General features: G+C 41.1%; 4 protein-coding genes across 5 annotated transcripts in view; 2 read left to right on the top strand and 2 right to left on the bottom strand.

Annotated features, from left to right (window-relative positions):
* LOC108090384 (semaphorin-2A) overlaps nucleotides 1–21,607 on the top strand; it is a 49,859-nt gene extending 28,252 nt beyond the window's left edge. Inside the window, exons 3-16 of the mRNA XM_017189032.2 lie at nucleotides 9,737–9,824; nucleotides 11,678–11,729; nucleotides 12,746–12,814; nucleotides 13,064–13,174; nucleotides 13,762–13,899; nucleotides 14,397–14,529; nucleotides 15,027–15,383; nucleotides 16,529–16,757; nucleotides 17,627–18,130; nucleotides 19,024–19,176; nucleotides 19,845–19,953; nucleotides 20,139–20,232; nucleotides 20,826–20,957; nucleotides 21,119–21,607. Of these exons, the coding sequence (XP_017044521.1) occupies nucleotides 9,737–9,824; nucleotides 11,678–11,729; nucleotides 12,746–12,814; nucleotides 13,064–13,174; nucleotides 13,762–13,899; nucleotides 14,397–14,529; nucleotides 15,027–15,383; nucleotides 16,529–16,757; nucleotides 17,627–18,130; nucleotides 19,024–19,176; nucleotides 19,845–19,953; nucleotides 20,139–20,225 (2,030 nt within the window). The 3' untranslated portion in view covers nucleotides 20,226–20,232; nucleotides 20,826–20,957; nucleotides 21,119–21,607. The remainder of the gene's footprint in view (nucleotides 1–9,736; nucleotides 9,825–11,677; nucleotides 11,730–12,745; nucleotides 12,815–13,063; nucleotides 13,175–13,761; nucleotides 13,900–14,396; nucleotides 14,530–15,026; nucleotides 15,384–16,528; nucleotides 16,758–17,626; nucleotides 18,131–19,023; nucleotides 19,177–19,844; nucleotides 19,954–20,138; nucleotides 20,233–20,825; nucleotides 20,958–21,118) is intronic.
* Nucleotides 3,192–6,612, bottom strand: LOC108090387 (NADP-dependent malic enzyme). 2 transcript variants are annotated; one of them, XM_017189035.2, is made up of 4 exons: nucleotides 6,351–6,612; nucleotides 5,102–6,298; nucleotides 4,749–5,043; nucleotides 3,192–3,657 (listed from the first exon to the last, which is right to left on the bottom strand). In XM_017189035.2, exons 1-4 carry the CDS (start codon nucleotides 6,495–6,497, stop codon nucleotides 3,488–3,490), a joined length of 1,809 nt encoding a protein of 602 aa, XP_017044524.1. In that variant the 5' UTR covers nucleotides 6,498–6,612; the 3' UTR covers nucleotides 3,192–3,487. The 2 variants fall into 2 exon arrangements, with proteins under 2 accessions (XP_017044524.1, XP_017044525.1); XM_017189036.2 differs by having other exon boundaries at nucleotides 5,102–6,304; nucleotides 6,351–6,452.
* Nucleotides 6,492–8,679, bottom strand: LOC108090386 (NADP-dependent malic enzyme). The gene is made up of 4 exons (XM_017189034.2): nucleotides 8,446–8,679; nucleotides 7,185–8,384; nucleotides 6,828–7,122; nucleotides 6,492–6,774 (listed from the first exon to the last, which is right to left on the bottom strand). Exons 1-4 carry the CDS (start codon nucleotides 8,614–8,616, stop codon nucleotides 6,608–6,610), a joined length of 1,833 nt encoding a protein of 610 aa, XP_017044523.1. The 5' UTR covers nucleotides 8,617–8,679; the 3' UTR covers nucleotides 6,492–6,607.
* A 2,082-nt stretch (nucleotides 21,608–23,689) lies between the features above and the next one.
* On the top strand, nucleotides 23,690–25,027 carry LOC108090389. Its single transcript, XM_017189038.2, has 2 exons — nucleotides 23,690–24,430; nucleotides 24,838–25,027. The coding sequence occupies exons 1-2, from the start codon at nucleotides 23,837–23,839 to the stop codon at nucleotides 24,943–24,945; spliced, it is 702 nt and encodes a 233-aa protein (XP_017044527.1). The 5' UTR covers nucleotides 23,690–23,836; the 3' UTR covers nucleotides 24,946–25,027.
* The last annotated feature ends 471 nt before the right edge of the window (nucleotides 25,028–25,498 follow it).

The following is a 25,498-nucleotide window of genomic DNA, read 5'->3' as shown; positions in this document are numbered from 1 at the left end:
CAAGCATTTTAATATTTTATTAAAATATGTATTGATGTATGTTATTAACTTCAAGTATTGAAATCGATTTTTTCCTCTTATTTAAATTGATTTTAATAACATAATAATTTTATGGAAACGGCATTGTGTCAATTACATTAGGTCCCAATAAATAAATTGAATGTTATGTCAGTAAATTAGAAATATTTGAGCATACATCCCATCCACCCAATTCTTTACTTAAAACTTTTGCCCAGTGCAGCTACTATTTGTACTTGGCTCGTAAGCGGGCTCGCTGAGCAAACTTGCCCCAAAGCCAGAGCCAAATTTAAGCCTGGCCAACATGAGCCTCAGTTCACTTTGCATACATATGTCTCGTCTGCATCGCCAACTCTGCCATCTCCTTCGGCACCGCCAGGATCCCGGGATGCCATGCTGCCAGGATGCTGGGAATGTCCTTTTGCCGGGCGCATTCGACTGGAAGCTGTTAAATATCGAACACATATTTATATGTAACGGGAATGCAGGTGGTCCAGGACATTGGCAAATGGCTTCGAGATTTGTGCGACAGCTTCTGCTGCAGGGAGCGAGATAAGCTTGATGCATGGCCAAAACCCGGATTTACCATTTCTCGATTCGCAAAACTAACTAATGCAAGCGGACGTGGTTTTCTTTCTTTTCGGATGATTGTTTCGATGAGTTTCTATTTGATAAGGATGTCGTTTCCTCTCGTAAATAAAAATATATACAAAAAAAAAAAAGTATATAAAATATTTTTCTAGTATTGAATACGATTCCATTCTATACAGCCAGAAATTATACTATGTGCAACTTCTCCCCTTATCGCAAAATGAAAGTCCAGGAATGTTTCATTTCATTTGCCTTCGAAAACATTGCGTTTCCGAACAGGTTCGTTTTCCTTGGGCTGTTGAAAAGCCAATCATTGTTAAATTAACGCCATAAAAAATTACGCACTCCCGGCTTCTTACACTCGGCTTCAATCCACGGCGAAGTGAAGTGAAGTAAACCGAACTGAACTGAAGTCAAGTCAAGCAACCGCAACGCAACTGAGACAGAATCAAATAAAAATTAAGTGCTGACTCAGTTCGTCTGGAAAAAAGAATGGAAACGGAGGGAAAACACTGTGCGGCATGCAAAGTGGAGATAAGAAAAAATGCTTCACAGTGCCACCAACCAAAAAAAAATCGGTGGGCGGAGGTGGTGGTGGGGTGGGCGTGGCAGGGCATTTACATGGCCGCAAAACACAACAATGGAAGTCGCAGCCAAACAAAACTGTTGACTGTATGTGTTTATATGCATGTGTGTGTGTGTGTGTGTGGGGAAAAACCACCATTTTCATATGGAGAGTGTGAAACAAAAGTCGGACCGAAAACTGTGACCATATGCGAAGGCAGGTGTTTTCCAAGTGAGCCTGTGTGTGTGTGAGTATGTATCTATGTGTGTGTTAGGGGAAGATAGGGAATGAGATCCTTGCCGTGGCTAAGACAAATGATGCAAAATACATTTGGACCCCGCACTCCACGAAAAACGGAGGCAAATTTTTCATTTACCTGCTGCCAGGCTCAGACTTTCGTCCTTCACCCAGCATCCTTAACATTTCCCCCCCGTAAGCCCCTCCCACTTTCCCTTCCCCTCCGCCAGTTGCCATTGGAAGTTAAGTATACGTAACGTAAACGCAAATTTAATGCTTGAAAAATTCGCTTAAATGGATTTAAGTGCTGCCCTCCTTCGTTTTGCTTTCTGGCGCATTTTTTTCTCTTTGCGTTTATTTTTTTCGTTTTTTTTTTCTTGGCCTGCTTGGCTGTTTTATCTCGGCCAGCAGATAAATGAAAATCTTCAAAAAGATGAAGTAGCGGTCGGCCAACAGCAACAGAGGCTACGCTGAGTAGACTTTTGTGTTTATTGGGGCTACTTATCGACTGAGCACAGTCAAGTGAGCTTTGGCCCCCAACTTCTGGCCTCGGCTTTGACCCATTTGGGGCTTAGACTTGGCCAGCTAGATAACACTGAGGCTTTGAGTAAAAACCAATTCAAATATCGGCCTGGAAAAAACCCAACAATTAACCGAAAGGAAAAACACAGTGAGGTCAATGATAAAATTAATTTTATTAAAACGTTCACAAGGGGCTAAGTAAACTGATGGCCTTGATTACATATACAAATATTTAACTTTTTTTCTCCAAATATTAAGCTTTCAATATGTATACATGCAGAACATAAGGCTTAGTGTTATGGTTATAATTCATGGCCCTTGCAAAGCATCTGTCATTTGAGAAAACTTTTATTTCAGAGCTAAACGTGCCTATAAAGTATAAAAACCACCTTAAGTTCCCCTCCATTTGCTGGGGCTGACTGACTTTGCTTAGCTCCCTTTTATCTGGTTTATCTGGCCTATAATTTATATGCTGACGCATCATATAATCCTTATCCCAGAGCAGACAAAACAAGAAAAAAAAACCCTTAACCTTTGCCGCTGGCATTTAAATTTAGAGCCTTATCGTAAAGCGTAAATCGATGGGGAAAACTGGCGAGAGGGAAATTTACGATTTACGACTACAGCTTGCCACGTTCAACAAGCCGCATACATTTTTATGGCCAATTAAATTCCATAAGCCAGGCTAACCGTAACGAAAGCGGCCGGCGTCTCAAGATCTCTTTTCCTCCGGCGGCAGTTTAAGTTTGGAGTCGCTCCATCGATTAAAGAACCGAATGTGGTCACCGTGGAGAGACTTCCTGTGTGTGTGTTAAGTGTGAAGTAATGAATATTAAAATGAAATTTACAGGGGACAAGGACACACGCAGCGGCAGAAGCCACGCAGCCATCGGAAGAGAGCAAATATTTTGACAGCTGTCAGTCGAGGGAAATGATTTCGCATTTCTGTTGCTTCCATTTTGTCGGGGGGCTTCTTCGGGCGGGAAGGCAGCTCTTCCCGAGGAAAGGCTCTTCTCGCAGGGAAAATCGAGGGAATTAAGTGGGGAGGGGGGTTAGCGGGGGGGGGTTATGGGGGTCTACATGCCAATGCCAAACTGATAGACAGGCAGACAACGTGCGACTGCCGCCTGACTGCTCTTTTAACACCAATTGCTTTTTAATGCATGCACGTCCTCGTCTCTCTCTGCTCAACAAAAAAAGAGCGAAAAAAGGAAGAAAGTATAAAAAAGGGAGGGGCAAAAAGAGGCAAGGAAATTGATTGACATTTTTGGTGAGCAGACATTTCGTCCTATTTTATATGCAAATCAGCAGGATACACACACACACAGGCGCACGAGCATGTCAACTGGCTTCCCGTTGACAGGACAATAATAACGTTAAAATGTCGGGCATTTATCGTTCCAGTTTGCGTGTGTGTGTATGCGAATGTAGTGTGTGTGTGTGTGTGATTTAGCCTGGTCCTTGTATCTCCAACTAATTACAAAAAGATCATTATTTCCTTGGCTGGAAAGCAGGTTAGTAGTCTTCGCATATAAGTGCAACTCCCGGCCAAGCTTATTTCTCGTTATCCTTCTTCAGCTTTGGCATGGGTTTCATCTCAGGAAGCGCCTCTTCCTCGGGATAACACCAAGTGGCAGGCAGGGAGCTCTTGTAATCGAACTCGTACAGGGTTTTCTTCACATACTCACAAACATTATCGGGCTTGGGATAGACATTCGATAGATCTAGAGAAACGTGAATAATTAAATAACAATCATTACTTCAAGATCATATTTAATATCAACATTGCCAAACTGATTATAAAGATGTCTGAGAACTTAAATTCGTTCATTTTTACAAAGCAGACAAACATAACTAAAGAAAACTAAATATATTAAGACAAATAGCGTTACTAACGCATAAAGTAAATTAATAATTACAATATATCACTATCTAAATTATAAAATTTCTTCATTTGCGAAGACTCAACTAATGTTGAGTGTATGTATAAACAAATATGAGAGAAAATTAAATTAAATTCCCTTTTCTCTCTTAATTTAGGAATGTTTTGAATAAACCACTTAAGGGGAGGGTAAGGTTTTAAAATTTTTTTTTAATATTTTTTTTTTATTTTTTTTCTGAATGATTAATATGTCGAGAACATTGTGTAAAAATTTTGAGTCAATTAAAGTCAAACTAACGGAGTTACAGCGTTTTAAACAACCGTATTTGGGCGTATTTTCACGTATAAAAATACTTTGAATCGATTTTGCCGAACACGCTATTTTCAAAGTCGGTGCCCCTAATAACTTCAAAACTACTGCACCGATCCTTTTGAAATTTTAAATACTATTTCTGTACATATTTTACGAGGTAACGCTGTCGAGTTTTTTTTTTTTTTGTTCATAATTTTGATTTTGCAATGAAAAAATTACCGATTTTTTCCCAAAAAATTGTGTTTTTCACTTCAAAATCTTCCAAAAAATTAAAAAATTGCAATTTTCAAAAAAACTTTACAGCGTTACCTGGGGCGAACTATTATCTAACGAATGAATTTTCATTTTTTGATTTCGGATGATCCAGCACCGAGTTATGAGGGGCACCGCAATTCAACTTTTTTTGGCGACACGTCCGGACAATTGCTACCATTGCCACATTTTTTAATATTTTTTTGTAAAAATTTGGTAAAACATTCTTCTAATGTCATACCTTAATATACCGTTGGTTGAATAAATAAATTTTAACTATGTCGTCAGGAAAAAAATCTCAAAAACATGGCTTTTTTCGCATGATTTGACCTTACCCTCCCCTTAATAACTTTGTTACTATTACTCACGATTATCAAATAAATATTCAGTCAAGGCCACGCCCACATTGAAGGCCACCTCGTGGGCTTTGCTCATCGCAGGAAACAATGTACCTGCATCCAGTTGCTCCTGGGTCGTGTTGTTGGCCAGTTCGTGGGACGCTACAGAGAACACGGAGTTTGGCAGATATCGAGCCTTGGCAGAGATGGCTGCCAATGCGATTCCCGGAAAAGTGAGACAGTTGTTGGCCTGGGCGGGCGTAAACCTCTTGCCATTGATCACCACAGGAGGAAAGGGCGATCCAGAAGCGAAAAGAACGCGACCCTACAGTAGATTAGGTACAGAATTAACGAAATTCTACAAGGTACTTCTAAACTCTTACCTCAGTATGAGTATAAGCCTGTTCAGCTGTGCATTCCGAACTGGATGTGGGATTCGAGAGGGCGAAAACTGCAGGACGTTCGTGGTTTTTGGCCATCGTTTTCAGTACTTTCTCGTCGAAGATGCCTGCCACTCCAGTGGCTCCGAGGATAACGGAAGGCTTGAGCTTCTCCACCACCGAAATAAGTTCCTTGATGGGCTCCATGTCCTTGACAAATATCTTTGCCTGATCCGGCACATTCTCGCTCTTGCAGGTGATCAGGCCATTGACATCCACCAAGTATATGTTCTTGACTGCCTCCTCGGGCGAAAGTCCCCTTGTCTCCAGTTCGATGACTAACATTTGTGCGATTCCCAAGGCTGCACTGCCAGCTCCCGCGAAAACGAATATAGTGTCCTCCAACTTACGACCAGTAATGCGTTCCACGTTAACAAAAGCCGCCAATCCAGTGGCTCCAGTGCCCTGAATATCGTCGTTGAAGCAGCAGTAGTCGTGCTGATACTTTGCCAGGAACTTCAGCGCATTCGGGGTGGCAAAGTCCTCAAAATGGATGAAGACATCGTGGCCATAACAGTGGACCGCTTCCTCCATGAACTCCTGAACGAGTTCTTCGTACTCGGGACCTCGAACCCTGGGAATCCTGGCGCCCACGTAGAGGGGATCCTGCAGCAGTGACTGATTATCCGTTCCCACATCCAGACAAACTGGCATCAGTGCAGTGGGTGGAATGGCTCCCAGCGCGGTATACAATATCATTTTTCCCATGCTAATTCCCATGGCATTTGCACCCATGTCTCCGAGTCCCAGAACTCTTCCTCCGTCCGTCACGCAAATGGCCTTGACATCGTGGTCCGTCCAGTTGTGCATCAGATCCCGAATGTGGCCTTTGTCGTAGATGCTGATGAACAAACTCTCGGCGTGTTGGAAGTTTAGCCCGTAGGTGGCCACCACATCGCCAACAGTTGGTGTGTAAACAATTGGCAGCGCCCTCACGATGTTTTCCCTAACGAACTTGTAGTACAGTCGCCTGTGCCTATGGTGAACGGCACTCAGATAGGTGAATCTACTAATATCGGAGGGCCTGGCCTCGAAATTGGTAAGCGCCGCCGCCATTTGATCTTCAATAGTCCGCACTGAAATGGGCATTAAACCCATTATGCCAAGTCGCTGTCGCTCTTCAATAGTGAAAGCCAGGCCCTAAAACTTAAAATGTATATTATATTATTTATATTTTTACATCACAGCTTACCTTATTATATCTCCCATCCATAAGAAGGTGCCAGTCGGGTCGCGCAATTTGAGACTTCTCATCGTCATAGACATTGATGTTCCTGCAAAAACTCAAAAGTGGTCGGGAACGATGGCGAAGTAGCCGATGAAGGCGTCGCAGTTCCATATTTATAATTTAATAAACAGCAAAAAATTTTTATGAGTATTTCATGTGAGAATTTAAAGTTATTTGTGACATCAAAAACAGAAAAAATTTGGTTTTCCGTCAGATACCGCCTACTTTTTCTCTTTGGGTTTATCTTTAGGGCACGGGATTTTTGGATGGGGTTTCATCTGCGGATAAGGCCAAGTTTCAGCCAGGGCGCTTCCATATTCCAATTTATACGAGTTTTTTGCAATGCATTCGGGAATTTCATCACAGTCTAAAGAGCGCTTCGCATGGCCTACGAACAAAAAACTCTTTTAATATTGTTCTGAAATATGTACAATTTTTTACCATTTTCTATCAAATACTCGGCCACTTTTATCCCAATTTTCAAAGCCACCTGTTTGGCCTGATCAACTTGTGGATAGATGCGACCCCCTTTTATATCCTCGTCCGATGGAAACTTGGCCAACTCGTGGGCGGCCAAAAGGAAAATCTCGTCAGGCATTCTGTCGGCCAAAACCGTCATCGTACCCAGAACTATTCCAGGAAAGGCAAAGCAGTTGTTGGCCTGGCCGGGAGTAAGACGTTTGCCATTGAACTCCACGGGGGGAAAGGGGGAACCCGCTGAATAGATAGCTTTTCCCTAAAAAACACACAGAAATGCTTAATTCTAAATATAGAAAAGGATAATAACACTTAACTTACGTCTGAAAAATTGTAAGCCTGTTCGGCGGTGCATTCAGCTTTTGCGGTTGGATTGGAAAAGGCAAAAATGCCGGGTCGCTCGTGATTCTTGGCCATGGAGCGAATTATTTTCTCTGAAAACAATCCAGCTGCCGAAGTAGCACCCATTATAATCGAGGGCTTCACCTTCTCCACAAGATCCTCGAGCGACTTAATGGGCTTCATGTCCTTGGCGAACACGACTATATTCTCGGGCAAATCCGTTCTCTTTGTGGTCAGTAGTCCGTTTTGGTCGTACATGTAAATATTCTTGACAGCCTCCCTTTTGCTGAGACCCCTGGATATGAGCTCCTGCTTGAGGAGATACGAAATGCCCATGATAGCACTGCCTGCTCCTGCGAAAAGGATTACATGATCCTCTAAAGGCTTCTTGGTTATCCGCTGGATGCCCAGCAGTCCTCCCAAGCCCACTGAAGCTGTTCCCTGGATGTCATCGTTGAAGTGGCAGTAGCACTCTCTGTATCTGTTCAGAAACATAAAGGCGTTTGGTGTGGCAAAGTCCTCGAAGTGGATGAGGGTCTCGCTGCCAAAAGTCTTCACCACCGACTCCACAAATTCATCGACGAAGGACACGTACTCCTCACCCTTCATTCGCTCCTCCCGAAGACCGATGTACAGTGGATCCTCGTGGAGCGACTTGTTGTTAGTTCCCACATCCAAGCAAACTGGCAGCAACGAGCTCGGTGGAATTCCTGCCAAGGCTGTGTAGAGTTCCATTTTACCCACCGAAATGCCCATTCCATTGGCTCCCAGATCTCCCAACCCCAGAATACGTTCTCCATCGGTCGCACAGATGGCTTTAATGCTACTCCTCATGGGCCAATTCGACAGGACCTGCTTCATGTGTCCTCTATCGTGCTTGGTTAGATGGATTCCGGTCATTCCACGATATAGCATTCCGTATATAGTGCAGGCCAATCCCACAGTGGGCGTGTAGATAATGGGCAGCACCAAGTTAACATTTCTGGCCACAAATTGGAAGTACAACCTCTCGTATCCCTGCCGCAAGGCCCTCAGGTAGCGATACCTTCCCACATTTTCGCATATCGAATGAAAGTTCGTCTCGATGGCCAACATCTGTTCATCGTCTGTGCGAATGCAAGCGGGCATAAGGCCATGGATGCCCAATCGCTGGCGTTCTTCCAATGTAAAGGCCAATGCCTATTGGATTTTAATATTATAATATGGTCATTATACAGAATAATCTTCTCATTTAACTTACCTTATTGTACGTATTTGAAAGAACCACCTCAACTGGAACTCGGATTGTGTCATGAGTGCAGGTAGTACGAATAATAATCGATTTCTGTGTGTCCCTAGATTTGTTTTGGTGTGACTTGACCATTGCGGTATTTCGTGTGTAACCATAGCTGAAAATCCTAAAGAAACTCATTTTCTGTGGATAAAAAAAAAACTACAATTTAGCTAAAACTTTAGAAATGTATGTGTCAATAAATTAAATGATTTTCGGTGCATGGCCTCTCTTGGCTTAAAACTTTGGCAATTTATTGCTTTTGTTTCGGAGTTTCCATTCATAAATTCATAATCTTATTTCAATAAAAGCAAACCTCTCTAATTGTTAATGCTGGGGAAAGCTATTAGCAAACAGCTCCTTTCATGCCTCAAATTAAGGACTGCTCGCCATAACAATCTTGATATAACAACCTTTACAACAAATGGAATAATTTGTACTTGGAAAATAAAGTAAAACTCTTGAAAATTTCGGGGGCAATTGTCCCAAAAAAGAGTCGCAGTCAAAAATTCGGGCTAATTTGCATGAGGTCACAAGCAGTTCCGTATCTATCACTCATTATGCATTATTATGGAAATCACTTTTGTAACTGCTATTGTTGTTGGCCGGCCATTAGGGTTGTCAATGACCAGTGGCCAAAGGACAAAGGATACGGCGAAGTCAGCGAAAACGACTCTTGCCGCGGCCATCAAAGGATTTGCTCGGGCTTTGGCCCAAAAATAAAAAGTTGTCCTACCACTCTGTCCTTTGTCCCTCTGTTTGTGTGTGTTTGTGTGTATGTGTGTGGCGGGGCTTGTTTGTCCACTGTTCGCTGCGTTCTTGTTGTTTCACTAATTGTGCCAAATTAGTTGACAACTTAATGTCGTAAAAATTTCAGCTAAATGCCTCAATCTTTTGTTAATGACATTGACAGCGGTGCAACTTTTTTGGACTTGTTTTTGGGTCTCCGGACTTCGTCTTCGAAGCACGTGACACCGCCGGCAGGAGTACGTGACACTGTCAGTGTCAAATGTGCAAGGACATGGCCGAGGAGCCTGTCCTTGTGCCCTCTGCCGTATTTACTCTGGCCCCCATAAATTAACTTTGTGTTTGTTGAGCCGAAATTATAATAGTTTAATTAGTTCGCCTCGCTTTTTTGGCCCAGCCAAGCCTAACTGCTGCTGACAGTTTCATTAGGCCTTAATTAACTGCCTCGGCTTTTGTTAATCAATGTACACGTTGCGTATGCTCAATCTCGTCTTTGTTTCCTCTCCTTTTGCAGATCACGTCAAGGACTTCAGTTGCGGCCCGCTGCACTACAAGACCTTCTACATGGACGAGCGCAACAATGCGTTGTATGTGGGCGCAATGTAAGTATATATTTATGTTATGGGGGTTCTAAGATTACAGTTGGTTAACTAGATCAATATAAGCCTTGTACAGCTGCCTAAAAGCTGATTGGCTCATAGTATTCCCAGTCTCATTGAATTATGGGATATGTGTTTGATTTACCTACTAAATTTGGAATCTAAATCAAACTAATCTTGGAGAGCGCTATTTCAAAGATTTGATGGCTTTTTTGCATTTGCACTTAAGACATAAAGAAAATTTAAATAACTTGAAGAAGGTTTTCTACAAAATTGTTCCAGGATACGAACTAAAGTTTTTGTTTCACAATTTCAAACAGTTTTTTCTACTTTTTATTTTACATTTCTAATCAGTAAAATTCTAAAAAATCTGTCTGATTATTGGACGAAGCTCAACTATATTCCCTTTTATTAAACAAGTTTTCAGTTTTTCTCTTCTTGTATATAAAACAAAAGAACAAATATTAAAAAATAAATAAGTAGTTGTAGGTATTAAGCATTAGGTATATTTTGGTAAGGAAATTGGACAATCAGGCCTTTAGAAATAAGGTTACCCACTTGAAGGATTGTGACCTTACAACCATTACTTTGCGTCCTTCAGCTGGTGGACATTTACCTTGAACCGAAGCAATTAACTATTTATGTTAATAGTTCTTTGTGGTCTGCAATAAATATTTATGGCTTAATAAAACCCTTTTAATGCTGAAAAATATGCCATAATTTTCGGAAACTTTCTTTTCCGGTCGCCGACAATTAGAAAGTTCCGCCCGAGACGGCATGTGGCTCCCTACTTGGCAACCCGAACGCATTGGGGGCTGCATATTTCATTTTCCAAGGGACGGGGCACCCGGCCACACTGTCGGCATACATAATTATGAATTAATGCCACCGGCGAGGAAGGGGCAAGGTCGGCGAGGGGGCTCTGCAATTTGACAAGGAGCGCACCCGTCTGCTCATTTGTCTGCGGCAAGTTGGACACGGCCGCATTTTCACAGTTCTGCGGCTGCGGAGGAGCCCGGAGAAGCCAGGGAACGAGCAGGGGAAGGAGTCCCTAAAAGCAGGCAAACAAAGTAACCAAAATTACCACTTGACTCGAGAGCCACCGAAGCGGCTGAACCGACTGAACCACCGATCCACCGACGACCCCACGCAACCACAGCTGGCGGCTCTCGTCAGCGATTGCCGGTCTCCTAGAGCCTGGATGGGAAATGAAGATTAATGGCTCGCAGTTGTCGGGGGAAAGCTACCAAAAACTCTGCCGGCAACTACATAAAACACACTTTAGACCGCTTCCACTGCCCCTTTGCCTTTGCCTTTGCCTCTGTCTTTCCGTTAGCGTTTGCGTTTGCGTTAAGGTTTTCCTTTTGTTTTTCCGCGGCGCCGCAAAAGTTTCGAGTGGCCGGAAAACGGCGAGAGATGGGCTGCCTGCCAGCGCTTAAAGTTTTGTCTGTCTGTCTTTCTGTCGCTCTGCCGGGCTGACTGGCTGGCTAGCTGGCTGGCAATATTGCCACATTCGACATATCAATCAATCAGGGCACACTGACTGCAATAAGTACGCTGGCAGGCCCGACAGCTCGCCACACTGCACAGCAGGTGTGTGCGCCTGACAACGATTTTTCAAGCCAGAAAAACAACAAAAAAAAAAAAAAGAAAGACAGGAGAACAAAAATAAGAAACAGGGAAAAATGTCAATGAGCCCGGGTTTGCCGAGGCCAGACAGCTGGCAACTGGTGTGGCATTAACTTATCGCATGAGGGGGCACGAGCCGGGGATTAACTCGAGTGCCCCGGGTTGACAAAGTTTTCCTCTTTACCATGCTAATTCATTTCTCGGCCCTTTCTCTCTTTCTCTTCCAGGGATCGCATATTTCGGCTCAATCTGCGCAACATCAGCCAATCGATTTGCGAGGTAAGAAAATTGAATTAATCTGGAAATTCCTTACAAACAATATTTTCACCTGGTAACTGTCAAAGGTTCTACACTTAGAAGGAACTTATATAAAGTCATTAGAAAAGTGCAATGTGAAGGTTATTCAATAGCACTCTTTGCTATAATTTTCAATAGCTCTCTTTAAGAGTGACCTATAATTGTAAAAGAGCAAACAAAAACATTAATGGCAATCTCCTCATTTTATATGCCCAACTGTTCTGCATTTCAATAACAAGAATCGATGAATTCACGAGCGCCTTTAAGAACCGCCCTCTGCATTTCTGAGTGACCAACTTGTCACTGACAGCTCGCAATTGCTCTTTAATGATTCCATCTTCAACTATCAATATCCGCCTCGGTCCATTCAACCATTTTCCGCCACGATTTTTTCGTCCTTGCGAGGATGCAGCCCATTGCTCCCATTGCACTATCGCCACCTCCTGAGACGCAGCAAATGCTTTTAACAGCAATTATTTGTGCTGACTTCGGGGCGGCCAAAAGGAATTCGATTCCGATTGCGATTCCAAGTCGAGAACCCAGCACTTAGAGCTCGGCCGAAAGGGACTGACACTTGGGGCAAGTGGAAATAAAAGTGGAAAGTGCATCCACAGAGCCACCGGATATTGTGTCTATATGTCAAGCATAAAAATTGTCAGTCGATGGCTTTTTCGCCCACGCCATTGATTTGTGGCTTTCACTTAGGCCAAAGTATTTGCAGCAAGACAAACTGCGAGAGGAGATTCCCTGTCGATTTGAGTGCCGCAACACAAAATACAAAAACTCGAAAAAAAAAAAACACGAATCGAATTAAATAAACAAATGCCCAACGTGAGCCACATACAGAGTACAAATAAAATAAAAACGCGTTATGCGAGTGAGCCAAAAATTCTGGCGCGTGCTCTCGGTTGAACATCCCCCACTTTCGCATTCCAGCACGCTTTCAATAAACTCGACTAACATAAATTTAAACTCGATGCCATTTCTCATTTCCACAGCGCGATGTCCTTATATTGGAGCCCACCGGATCGGATATTCTAAATTGTGTGTCCAAGGGCAAACGCGAGGTGAGTCTGGCTTGATTTTCACTAACCATTTATGTCAATCCAAAGCATGTTCGAAATTTTCTGCCTATATCGAATTGTAAACTCACGGCCTCGCCCATTTTTTGTTTCCATTTGCATTTCCAAAACCACAAACCCACAAAAACCGACGTATGATTTCCTTACGACTATTATTTTCTAACATTTATTACAATTACACACAACAAAAAAAAACCGAATTGAATGCAATTGCATTTTCTGGCGCTTGACAAGAAGGTGGAATGCCGCAACCACATAAGGGTTATACAGCCGATGAACTTCAATGGCCAGAAGCTATATATCTGCGGAACTAATGCCCACAATCCCAAGGACTATGTAATAAATGTAAGTATTCTGGAGAAGGTAATGGAAATCATGACTGAATCCCATTCACAGTAATATTTGGTTTTAAGTTGTAAAAACCAAAATCATGTTGAAACCATATTAATGGTTTAAGGAAAATTGAATCACGTATTTATAATTGGTATAAAATATGTGTTCACATTGACAGAAATTGAATGTACGAAATCAAATAAGCTTGAAACATCTTAAATGTCAGGATAAATATTTGCCATACCTAAATCTCTGCCAAATTGATTCATATTAAAATAAAATACAATAATATTTGGCTGAATTATTTTAAATAAAAAAACTGAAATTCATATAAAAACTGAAATTCATATGTTTACCTTGAATAACACCCCTTCTTTGTAAATGAAAGACGAACGATTTTCTTGGGACCTCATCAAAGTGCCTGATTGTGAATGTCAGTCAAGTTTTTGAAGTTCATTTCAGCCCAGCGGGGGCTCAAAATTAAAGTCAACTAATGCGCTTTTCACTCTGCTCTCTCTCTCCCACTCTCTACCTCTCTCTTTCTCTCTCTCTCTCTTTCAACCCCCCATTCCTGCCCACCGAAATGTACACACCCCCAGGCAAACTTAACACATTTACCCAGATCCCAGTACGTGCCCGGCATTGGGCTGGGTATTGGCAAGTGTCCCTACGATCCTGCTGACAACTCAACCGCCGTCTATGTGGAGAACGGAAATCCCTTCGGCCTGCCAGCCCTGGTAAGTTCGACCCGAAAAGCGGAAGTGGAATAAAAGTAAGGATAGGGGATACGGGATAAGGAGTAAGGGAAGGCACGAATAAAAAGAAAAATGTCAATTGTAATAAAATTACAAAAGTAAAGCGGGGCCAACAGAACAGAAGAAGAAGAGGAAGTTGGCAAAGTTGTGTTTTTTGGGACGGGGCAAGAAAATTTTAAAGACGGCAAAAACATAGAAAGGCGGCAATAAAGCAGCTGAAATTAAATTAGACCAAGGCATACAAACACACTCAAACGCACGCACACGCACACATACATATATACAGAGACACACACGCACACATTGAGAGGGAGGCACGTTCGTACACTTTATGCGTAATTGTGTGCGTGCGTGCCTTGGCTTACTGGGCGTATGCGTGATGTTCGAGCCTTATCAACAGTTGCCCCTTGCTAACTATGCCTGTGTCCCTCTGTTCCCTTTGTTTTCCCTTTTGTTTTTGTGCCAAACCAAAAATGCAGTACGCCGGCACGAATGCAGAGTTCACCAAGGCGGATTCCGTCATATTCCGCTCGGACCTCTACAACCTGACGAACGGGAGGAAGGAGGCCAACTTCAAGAGGACCGTCAAATACGACTCCAAGCTGTTGGACAGTAAGTAGTAGCGGAGAATAACACAAGATGAAGCCTACAAATTTATAATAAATTTTTTTTGTTTCCAAAGCTGATTTTCCAAGAATTCTTGGAGGCAGTTTCAGCTTTGAAAAAAAAAGCAGATTACAGTACTTAAATAAATAATTTAGTTGATATAATGCATTTATTTTTTATTAAAAAAACCTAGCAAGCAATAACTTAGAAAAGTTTTTTAATATAAATTGAGGCTTTATTAGTTTACCTGAATAAGATCTTATTTTGTTTATAAGTAACAAATAACCCTTGGAATATTATCTTAAGTTCATAAATTCCTGTTTAAAAAACTACTCAAGGATAACTTTTAAGTTATTCAAGTTATTATAAAGAAGATAGAAATCACTATAAATCCTCTAATCAATGAACACTTTTATGACACCTTTATAGAGAATTTTAAATAAGCCTACCCTATATTTGTAGTTACAAATTTCTGAATAAAAATTGATTTTCTTCTCTTTTAGAACCGAACTTTGTGGGCTCCTTTGAAATTGGGGAGTTCGTGTACTTCTTCTTCCGCGAGCACGCAGTGGAGTACATAAACTGCGGAAAGGCGGTCTACTCCAGGGTTGCCAGGGTCTGCAAAAACGATCGGGGCGGAAAGTACATGATCAGCCAGAACTGGGCGACCTACTTGAAAGCGCGGATGAACTGCAGCATCTCCAGCGAATTCCCCTTCTACTTCAACGAGATACAGTCGGTGTACAAGATGCCAACCGATGATACCAAGTTCTATGCCACGTTTACAACGAATACGAACGGTCTGATTGGATCGGCAGTTTGCAGCTACGACATCCGGGACATCAATGCGGCCTTCGACGGTGAGTGTTCACTGTATGTGTGTGCGAGGTGGGGGGAGGATGCTCGTGTGATTTATTGCAATGTCCATAATTTTTCGGGGGGATTCCTTTTCTCCGGCGACGGCGGATGGAATTACGCGCACAGGTGGAGGTCCTGTTCCCTGGAATTCGAGCGTTAAATGGTGCGCATTGAATTGATGGTGGCATCCTCACCACCCAACCATCCAACCACCCAAACCACCCACTCCGCCCATTCCACCTTCTTTTATTGAAACAGTCTCACATTCAACTTGAATTTCTTTAACTCTCGGAAACGGGAGGGCCGTCCAAGTAATGAGTACAGCCAACACTTTTTAACCCAAGTTGGCCCGGAAAAGTTCATTAACACCATAAAGTTGGGCTCTCTGCTGCGAGTGTGGAGCGGTGCCAAGACTGACAGGCAGACAATCGGGCAGACAGATCCAACCAGACACTGCCACCGGCAAAGTGCTGCAAAAAATCTGGCATACACTTAAAATTCATTACGAAAAGTTTGCGGGCATGTTGCACAGACAGCGGCGAGTGTGATAAAAAAAATGTGGAAAGCCACAGCAATTAATTATGGCCACAAACGATTATGCTGCTCCACTCGAAGGCCGGGTTGCGATTCTTAAATTGTATTTCATATTTGTTACATAATAATGTTCATGCGGAATCCAGCATCATTAAATGGAATGCAAAATAAATGATGTCACCCCGAGAATAAATGAAAAAAAAAATGTTGATACTAGTTACATTTTGTTTTTTTGAGTTTAATGAAAAATTGTTCATTAGTATAAAGCAATCCAATTTAAATTTTCTTAGATATGGACTGTAATTTAAAATTCACCAAGAAACTCTTTTATGATATTTTATAATAAATGTATATATCTTATAAAATTATTAACAATATCACTGATGTTTCCTCGTTATTTCTCTATCAAACTGAACTTCGCATGAACATTAAAGCCCTGGCTGTGTGTCTCTTAAATTGTAGTTTTTATTTACCGAGTGCGAGTGCCACAAATCAGGACTCGCACAGTACTGACACACATAAATTAAGTGCAGCATTCTCCGGCACTCAACTCCGTACTAACGCCTCCACCTCCCCCGTTTTCTCTTCCTACCCATCTGCTATATAAATCCAGGCAAATTCAAGGAGCAGGCCACCTCGAACAGCGCCTGGCTGCCCGTTCTGAACTCGAAAGTGCCGGAGCCACGTCCGGGAACTTGCCACAACGACACCGCCACGCTGCCGGACTCCGTGTTGAATTTCATTCGCAAACATCCGCTAATGGACAAGGCGGTCGATCATGAATTTGGCAATCCGGTCTTCTTCAAGCGCGACGTCATACTCACCAAGCTGGTGGTGGACAAGTAAGTGAGAACTGTATTCATTAGCGCCGCCAGCCAGTTGCCAGTTGCCATTCCGCCAGTCCGGCTGTCCGGCAGACTGGTGGTCTTTACTAGTCCACTGGACTGATGGTCTGACGGTCTGATGGTCTGATGGTCTACTGGTCTGGCAAGGAGCCAGTCGCATGGGAGTATCCCTGTTGACATTTGTCGGGGCAATGTGTGGGTAGACTGCGAGAAAAACACACATTTCCATTTATTACTTTAATTTAGTAAAAAGTTCTTAGCCATGAATTATAATTTTAAATTAAGCTGAAAATTAGTTAAGACTTTCGAATAGAGTATGTTTATTTTTTTTTTATTTACTAGAAAATTATTAAAACGGTTTGATTCTAATGGGTAATTATAAATAAGGCAGGACAATTAGCAGAAGGCAACTTCTTGGCGAAACAATATTAATTAAAGTTAGCTACAGTGAAGTACAAATGTTCCACAGATTTTAAATCACCCTAAAACATAAACCTTTTTTAAGAAAAGTCAATTTTCGAAAGGCAGCTTTTGAAATGTTTTTATCAAAAAAGCCCGAAAACTTTCAGACTTAAAAGAACTACAATGATAATACTTTTAAAATAAGTATAAGTCTTTTCAAGTTGTTAAGGTTTCAAAATTTGTTTTAAATTTATTAACTATTATTTTCAGTTTATTAATTTTTAAGACTATTCTCTCTCTAAGTGCACAGACTCCTGGGCTGGCTCAGTGCTGTCAGTTGTTCTGGCAATGTTTTGTCTTGGCCGGAACTTGTGAACAAAGTGCCGCAGGATGTGTTTTCAGTTAAGCGCTTGCCACTGACGCTCGTATTCTTGGCTTTCTTTCGCCCCGTTTTTTTCCCTCAGGATACGGATCGACAAGCTGAACCAGGAGTTCCTTGTGTACTTTGTGGCCACGACATCGAGTCACATATACAAGATAGTGCAGTTCATGCACTACGGCCAGCGGCACTCGAATCTGGTGGACATCTTCGAGGCCTCGCCGCACAACGAGCCGATCAGGGAACTCACCTTGAGCCACAAGACGGGATCCCTGTACCTGGCCACCGACCACCAGGTGAAGCAGATCGACATGGCCATGTGCGCCCGCCGCTACGACAGCTGTTTCCGCTGCGTTGCGGATCCCTACTGTGGCTGGGATCAGGAGGTCAACGCCTGCCGACCCTATCAGCTGGGTCTCCTGCAGGACGTGGCCAACGAGACGTCCGGCATCTGCGACACGAGTGTCCTGCGCAAGAGGGTCACCTCCTCCTATGGGCAGACTCTGCATTTGTCCTGCTTCGTCAAGATGCCGGAAGTGCTGAGGAAGAAGCAGACGCGCTGGTACCACCACTCCACCGAAAAGGGACGGTGAGTACTGGGAAAATGTCCTTAAAATCTATTAAAATATTATAAAATAAGAACGAAGATTGGGTATTCGCTACTCGCCATTTTTTGGAGATTTAATCGATAAGAAAGTATTTTATTACTCCAAAAAAGTTCGTCCCAATCAAGGACAATTTAAATAGACATAAATGATAAACAACGTATTAAGTTTGGTATTTCTTTTTGACATTTTTAAGACATTAAATATTTTTTTTATGTTTTTTGCAATATTCTCTTGAAACTTTTTTATGCCTTTATCAAACGTCAGGCTCTATTTCGATTCAAATTTTTAAAGAAAAATGATAAGGTTACAGGCTCCATTAATTGAAAAGTTCAGTGAGCATTATTTAAAAAAAACGCATAACACCTCTAGAATATGGTAACCCAAACCCATTAGTTTCAGCAAAAAGAAAAGTTTCAAAGAAGTAACTTTAAAATGGTCGGTCGACCATTGTGTTTTGAGTTTTCGGGGGAAACCCCACGCCATTCTCATCTATCTGAATCGAAGATCTCCGGGAAAATTGAAAGCGAATAATGAAAGGGAGGGGCAGGGGGAAATGTGTAAGCGAAACGCCGCTTCATCTCACTTAGCCGTGCCAATGCTGCGGTAAATTGACACTTTAAAATGCGCTCGAAGTCTGCTTTTTGGCGTTTACACTGCTGCCGGTGCCCAAGTAATGGAAAAACTTTCAACTTTCCAAGCGAATAGTCGGAAAAGTCTGTGTGTCTCGCGCACACAGTTTATATTGATTTTTATTGTGCGTTTCCAATGCGAATAGAAAATGGAAAATCCCCTGCGCTATCGCAGCAGCCATCTGAAAAGCCATCTCTCTACATCTGTCCCTATCTTTCCCTCTCTCTCTGTCTCTGTCTTTCAGCTACGAGGTGCGCTACACGCCCACCAAATACATCGAGACCAACGAGGGCGGACTCGTCCTTTTGGCGGTGAACGAGGGCGACGGCGGCCGCTACGACAGCTACTTGGATGGCACCCTGCTCTGCAGCTACGGCGTGACCGTGGACGCCCACAGGTGAGTCAGCTCGAGAACTACAAGTCAGCCAGATCCAGACAGTGCTGCCAAGTTGGGTGGGGGAAAACAGGGTTGTGGAAGCTCAAAATAAAATGGGAAATATAATAATGTAGTTTACCTAAGAATGTTCAAAAAGTATTGGAATTAAATTTTAAATAAACTTAAGAAAACATAAATTTGAACCAAGTAGCTACATTTTAATATACGTATTTTAAAACATAATCCTCAATTGTGATATTCTCAAAATGGTAATCAAATTATAATAATTTAGACTTATTAATTGAATTAAGAATTTTTCAAGAAGGGGAAGCCTGTTTTCTGAAACTCACTTGAGTGTCAACATTTAAAGAAAAATTCCATCGTTGTAATCATAAAGCAAGAAATATTGACTCAAATTCTTGGTCAGGCACAAAAATTAAATATATTAATTTTTATATTTCCCTTCGATTGAATTTCGATCTGATTTGCTTAAGGAATATATGTATATATATGCATATCTACCAAACCAAATGCTATATCCCTCTGGTTATCAACCACCGAATCGTGATTGAACTAGAAAATCTCCGTCTTGGCAGCACTACTGACACCCAATACCAAATACCCAAGCCCCTCCAGCCTAATTTCCGCGAAAATGTCAAAAACTTATTGTTCACTTTTACGCAATTCAGGTGCTCGCCGCCCTCGCAGAAGCAGGACTACCAGAAAATCTACTCGCACTGGTGCAACGAGTTCGAGAAATACAAATCGGCCATGAAGCAATGGCAGGCCAAACAGGAGGTGTGTATCCATGGGAATTATATTTCTGGCTTTAAGCGCCAGCTGCCGTTAATTGTTTTAATTAATTTTTCGGCATCAGGTGCGGGGGTGCTGTTTGAGTTTTAATTATTTTGTAATTCGCTGGCAGAGATCTAAGTGCTTCCCCCCATCTTATTCTCTCTCCCCCTGTTTTTTCCTTTAATTAGCAATGCGGCCTCAAGGACAAAACAGGACCAATCAGCAGCAGTGGCAAGCACGTGAACGATGTGTTCAGCAACGATGCTCTGGTCTGACCCAGAAGTGAGTATCCTTGAATCAAAGAATATAGAGCAACCCATTCTATCTTTAGTCCCCGCATAATCAGAACACTGTGAAGAAATCCTTATAGAATCAAGAATATATTTAGAAAAGAGAATATCTGTCAATAAAGATACAAATTACTCAGAACTTGAGCTTAAATAAATCATAAAAGTTTCTACCTATGGCTTAAAGAGTGTACAAATGCAACTTAATAGTCTAAAAATTCAACCAAGAACTTTAAGACAGATTTTAAAGAAGATTTAAACAGAACCATATTTTAAGCATTTTACAATTTGAACGTATTATTTGCTATTGTTTAAACAAAAGCTACAAGAAAAGGAGAATAGCTCTAGCTACTGAGGTATAGTTTTTTTACTATCCCATTATATTATCCCAAAATTATTCTTGACTTTAGAAGGTTATTTTTCGCCCAGTACACCCAACCATCGTCATCAGTCCTTGCATAACCAGTAGTTGTAGTTTTAGTAGTCGTAGACCCTGACGAGATCTAACCGAAAATGTCCTTTGTCCATCCCCCCGCCCCCCTTGGCTGCTGCTGATGCCCCTCAAAAATTGTTGTTGCCGCTGCCCAGAGTACTTGTACAGCTTTGAGTTCTTGTCGTCGTCGACGGAGGGCGTGGCCACCGCCCACCGCAAATTGTACATTTTCATGTTCGTGCTTACCATATTTGCTCGCTTCTAAAGTTTCTAGTTAAAATGTAAATGTAAGTTGAGTGCCCATGTAAGACAACCCACACTAACCCCCCGTTTTCCCTCTTTTCCCGCTCCCCCACCTTCCCGATTTTCCGCTTTCCCTCTGCTGCCCACTGAATCTCACTTTCTATATCTAAACATATTTGCCTTATTTGGGTTATTCTGTTTGCAGGCGCAGAAAGGCAGTAAGCACCCGAGGAAAATTCGGAGAACAACTATGAAAATGCGACAAGGGCCGAGCTGAGGAAAAACAAAACAAAACAAAACAACAAAAAAAAAGTAAAGAAGGAATATAAAGGAAAAACCACTACAAAGACTGAAATTTTTAAGCTTTTAAAATCGACAATATTTCCGATAATTTCGATGCGTTTTTGGTCATGCTTTCGTTTCGTTTCGAGATGTTGTCAGCGTCAAACTGAATGATTTTCGACATTAACTAACTGATATACAAAGAAGGAGTAAACGAGAAAAGTTACTAGCAAAAGGATCCTGCCATAAGTCAAATGGAAATTACGGTTTTACACTCACACAAAGACACCTACAGAAGACACTATTTCTATTTCGAGCCTAAGGTTAAGCTAATCTAACAGATACGGATATGGATACGGATGCGCAAAGCAGAAACAGATACGGATACAGTTACAGATACAGTACAGTTACAGATACAGATACAGATGGAACTGCAACCACCTAAGTGAGAATCTGACCTAAGGCATTGCATAACCAAGCTCGTGAGGCGCAACGATTTGATTTTGATTTCGATTTGTTTAGTTTCCGGCAACTCGTCGCTTGGCCATTTCGGGTTTGGGGTTGGGAAGATCTTAAACGAATTTGTATATTACTTAGCCATATTTGTTCGACTAAACTAGCGTAAGATATACACACACGAATAGCTGCCCCTGTTTAGGTCATAGACAAGTACGGAACCAACTTATTGCGATAGCCAAAACCAGAAACGGAAGTTAAGTTTCTGAGGACAAATGACGCACAGCACGATGGCTATATAGATTCAGTATATAGCCTAGGGCGACTTGTATATAGGAGAGCTTTAGACGATAAGTAAACCAGCATTGTTTTGATTTTACTCGGCTCCGATTATGATTTGAACTTCTCTATTCGGCATTAACTCGCTCTTGTATAGATTGTGCGTTGGCCTAATGTTTACGATAAGCAATACATAGTTATATATATGCATACGCGTACTTATAAATAAATCTAGATACATGAAGTTACTGCATTAAGACCAACATGCTCATTATTACTTACCCGAACGTAGCGTAGGTAAGTTGGTGTGGCAAATAAATACGTTTTTAGTAATATTGCAGAAGTTCATACACACGAAACAAACTCAAACTCAAACTCAACTCGAAACACGACTCGTTGCATTTAGTAAACATATTTATGTATATCCGCGACAACTGCCATAATATAGCAAAAATCGAGGAAAACCCAAGCGCTTCACTCAACCCGGAAAACAAAATAGGTTTGTTCGAAAGAAAATAAAACAAAAGAAGGCAACTGAAAGGAAATCTTAAGAAATACTTCACCCACACACACTCAAAATATTTTTCTAAAGATTTTCTCTGCAAAATTTTTAATGTTTTCATCTTAGGACTTACCCAAAAAAAAAAAAAGGAAATAAAAGCAAACATTTTAGCATTGCATACTGGCATTGCCATTGTAAATGAACTAAACCAAAACCACAAAAAGAAACCTATTAAACAAAAAATATTTAAAAGCTACTAATGCTCTGAGCTTCTAACTTTAATGAACGAAATGTTTTTGCGTTGCCTTTAGTAGAGTTTTTGTTTGGACATTTATTGTAAATAATTTAAAGATTATGTGAAATGTTTTGTATGACAATCACATGATGTTGAGTAAAAAAATAAAAGAAAAAAGCAAACAAAAGAGGATAAAAATGGAAACTCGGAAAAACATGCAGAGAATATGAATCAAATTGCCAATGCGGCAATTAACGATGGAAATTAATATTAATTGAGTACTTAACGAACAATTCACTGTAAAAATATTAATACAAAGTAACTAAATATTCGCGGTAAATATATTATATACATAAATAGATAAACGACTTTTACAAAGTATTCATACAATAAAAGAAGATTTGCGCTTAACCATCATTCGAATAAATCCAATTCATGGTTCCATTCGGAGAATTTCAAAAGCAGATTGGTTCACGAGCTATCAAAGTATTTCAGAAAAACAACAAAACAGAATAACAGAAACAAATTAAGAAAACAAATTAGGTGTAAACACATAAAAGTAAAATGCAGTAAATAAATGTGATAAGATTCTTTAATAAGCAAAACCGATCTTTGTGTGTGGACTTTTATTTGGGGAGTCGACTGTAAAAAGGGGAACAGCGGGAACAGAACTGTTCTTAGTCGAATTCGACTTCGAATGTTCCGGGACTTTGTTTATTTTTAATGGACAAAGTATTGGTGAGTATAAAACAAGAGCGATAACAAGAGAGACTTAACATAAACAGTGACTTCTTCAAGTTGAATTTCAAATACTCTTTCTTTAATTTGTTGTGTTCGTTGTAAGAACAAATCTTAAATAAAATTTTAATGAAATGGAGCGACTATCCTGATTGCCGACCTGATTACAGGTTGAAAAATAATTATTACGTTGCTTCGCTGAAAGTTCTTATTGCAATTCATATCGAGCATATTCTAAAAATCATGTTGGTCAATTTTAGTAGGGTATAAACAGCACATTAAAATTTGTTTGTTTTTCCAAGCGGACGGCAATATTTATTTCGTCTCAAGTAATTTAAGTATTAGTAACAAACAAGCCGCTGACCGAGTAACACTGATTAATTCAAAAGAAATTCCCATTTACCAAATATACAAATAGAGCTTCTGAAAAAATGTCAACATTGGGGATAGTGATACAGTTCCTCCTTCTTGGCCTTGTCCTAGTTTCTGGCAGTTTTCGCTATCACAGAAAACTGAAATACTCTCCGGAGCTGATAAGCGAGCTAAAAGACTTTGAAAAGCTGATCCCCAGTGTAACCATCGATGAAATAGTAGCCGAGCACATGATTACGGATTCCGGCTTTCGCAAAGCCATTAAGTTTTTGCGCAGCTCCGATTTCAAGAGGTTACAACACCGCATTGAATCTCTGCCAGAAGTTGTGGATCTGATTAATTTTGTGCACCTCAATGACACGGCCACAGGAGAAGTGAGGAAACACTTTCTCTATCATGACAATTATATCAGAAGTCGCCGCTCTGCTGGTGAAGAAATCAGAGAGGAGATCGTTGTAATACTACTCCAGCCAACCTTTATTGTTAGGCAACTGAATTCGTTTACAAGCTTTGTGGAAGAACTACTTACTCATCTGCCCCGTGATCGCTTTGTGGCTTTAATAAACGAAAAGAGGAAGACAAGCCCGATATTTGCAAAGTTCTATCAGGCCCTTAAAAGTCCGGAATTCAAAACAAAATCTGAAGCGGCTTGGGTAAGAGATAAATTAATAAAAAACATTAAAATATTTATAGGTAATGAAAAAGCTCAAGAGCGAAATGAAAACAAAAACCCTTATTATATAAAGAAAATATATTAACGAAAACTAAAGTTCAAAAGCAAAAGAATATGTATTATAGAAGAAGTGTTTGAAGGAAGTAACCGGCTTAAATGGCTTGATTGAGAATATTTGATTGCTCAACTGTAATCATTTTATTTTAATAACTATCTTGTAAATATTGTCTTTTTTATTTGATCGCATACAGACTCTAAAAAGTGGTATTTAAATATAAATTTAAAAGAAACCCTCAAAACGTAAATGCAAATTTGAACATTTTCTTTGTCAAGCAAAAGGCTTAACGTTTGCTTTGTTTATAAACTTATATGCTTTATTGATTTCAGAGCTCAACCAATGTGCAGAGCGTGGTTCGAGAGCTCTCGGGACACTCCATCAACAGCCAGGAGCTGAAATCGATTGGATACGAAGTCATCTCCTGGGGTCCAACCTAAACCAAGAACTCAATGTACACAAGTCCAATAAAATCAAAACTCCATGGCGGTGTTGAAGAGGTTCAAAGAGGGTCAAAGTCAAGTTCTGTTGCCTTGTAATAACATGTGGCTAATGAAAATTCCAGCTGGGTTCCATTCATGCCAAAAGGCCAACCGATAAGCGATGGCCGGAAAATGCAGTAAAAAACCTAAGCAAATAACTCAGTGTGACAAAGGGGAAAACGACACAATGCCGGGTTGCATTTCATTTTCCGTATTGATAAATGGAATGGAATATCATGCTTTCGCTCAGACGCACACCTGTCAAAGCCAGACGCACACACATCCACACACATCCACACACACCCACACACCATCACACACACACAATCGAGCACTCGGGCAATTTAATTTGTCTGCATTTTTGTTGTGGCCATGTTTGTTTCCTACCATTTCATGGTGGTTGTTTCAATTATTTTATTGTCGCACGGCGATAGTTTCGAATGCAGAGTCACTGGAGAGTTCCCGAAACCAGTCAAAGCACCACCCGTTCAGAAATATATATACGTATGTA

The sequence above is a fragment of the Drosophila ficusphila genome, unplaced genomic scaffold (assembly GCF_018152265.1).
Source record: "Drosophila ficusphila isolate 14025-0441.05 unplaced genomic scaffold, ASM1815226v1 contig_414, whole genome shotgun sequence".
Lineage (NCBI taxonomy): Eukaryota > Metazoa > Arthropoda > Insecta > Diptera > Drosophilidae > Drosophila > Drosophila ficusphila.
The sequence above is the reverse complement of the archived record's forward strand: the minus strand, read 5'-3'. Positions and strand labels throughout refer to the sequence as shown.

Coding starts and splice junctions, on each gene's coding strand:
- LOC108090387 (XM_017189035.2), bottom strand. CDS start 6,497: ATGGAACTGCGACGCCTTCATCGGCTACTTCGCCATCGTTCCCGACCA. Junction 6,299..6,350: donor TGGATGGGAGATATAATAAG/GTAAGCTGTGAT, acceptor TTTAAGTTTTAG/GGCCTGGCTTTCACTATTGA. Junction 5,044..5,101: donor AGGCTTATACTCATACTGAG/GTAAGAGTTTAG, acceptor AATCTACTGTAG/GGTCGCGTTCTTTTCGCTTC.
- LOC108090386 (XM_017189034.2), bottom strand. CDS start 8,616: ATGAGTTTCTTTAGGATTTTCAGCTATGGTTACACACGAAATACCGCA. Junction 8,385..8,445: donor TTTCAAATACGTACAATAAG/GTAAGTTAAATG, acceptor AAAATCCAATAG/GCATTGGCCTTTACATTGGA. Junction 7,123..7,184: donor AGGCTTACAATTTTTCAGAC/GTAAGTTAAGTG, acceptor TGTGTTTTTTAG/GGAAAAGCTATCTATTCAGC.
- LOC108090389 (XM_017189038.2), top strand. CDS start 23,837: ATGTCAACATTGGGGATAGTGATACAGTTCCTCCTTCTTGGCCTTGTC. Junction 24,431..24,837: donor CAAAATCTGAAGCGGCTTGG/GTAAGAGATAAA, acceptor TATTGATTTCAG/AGCTCAACCAATGTGCAGAG.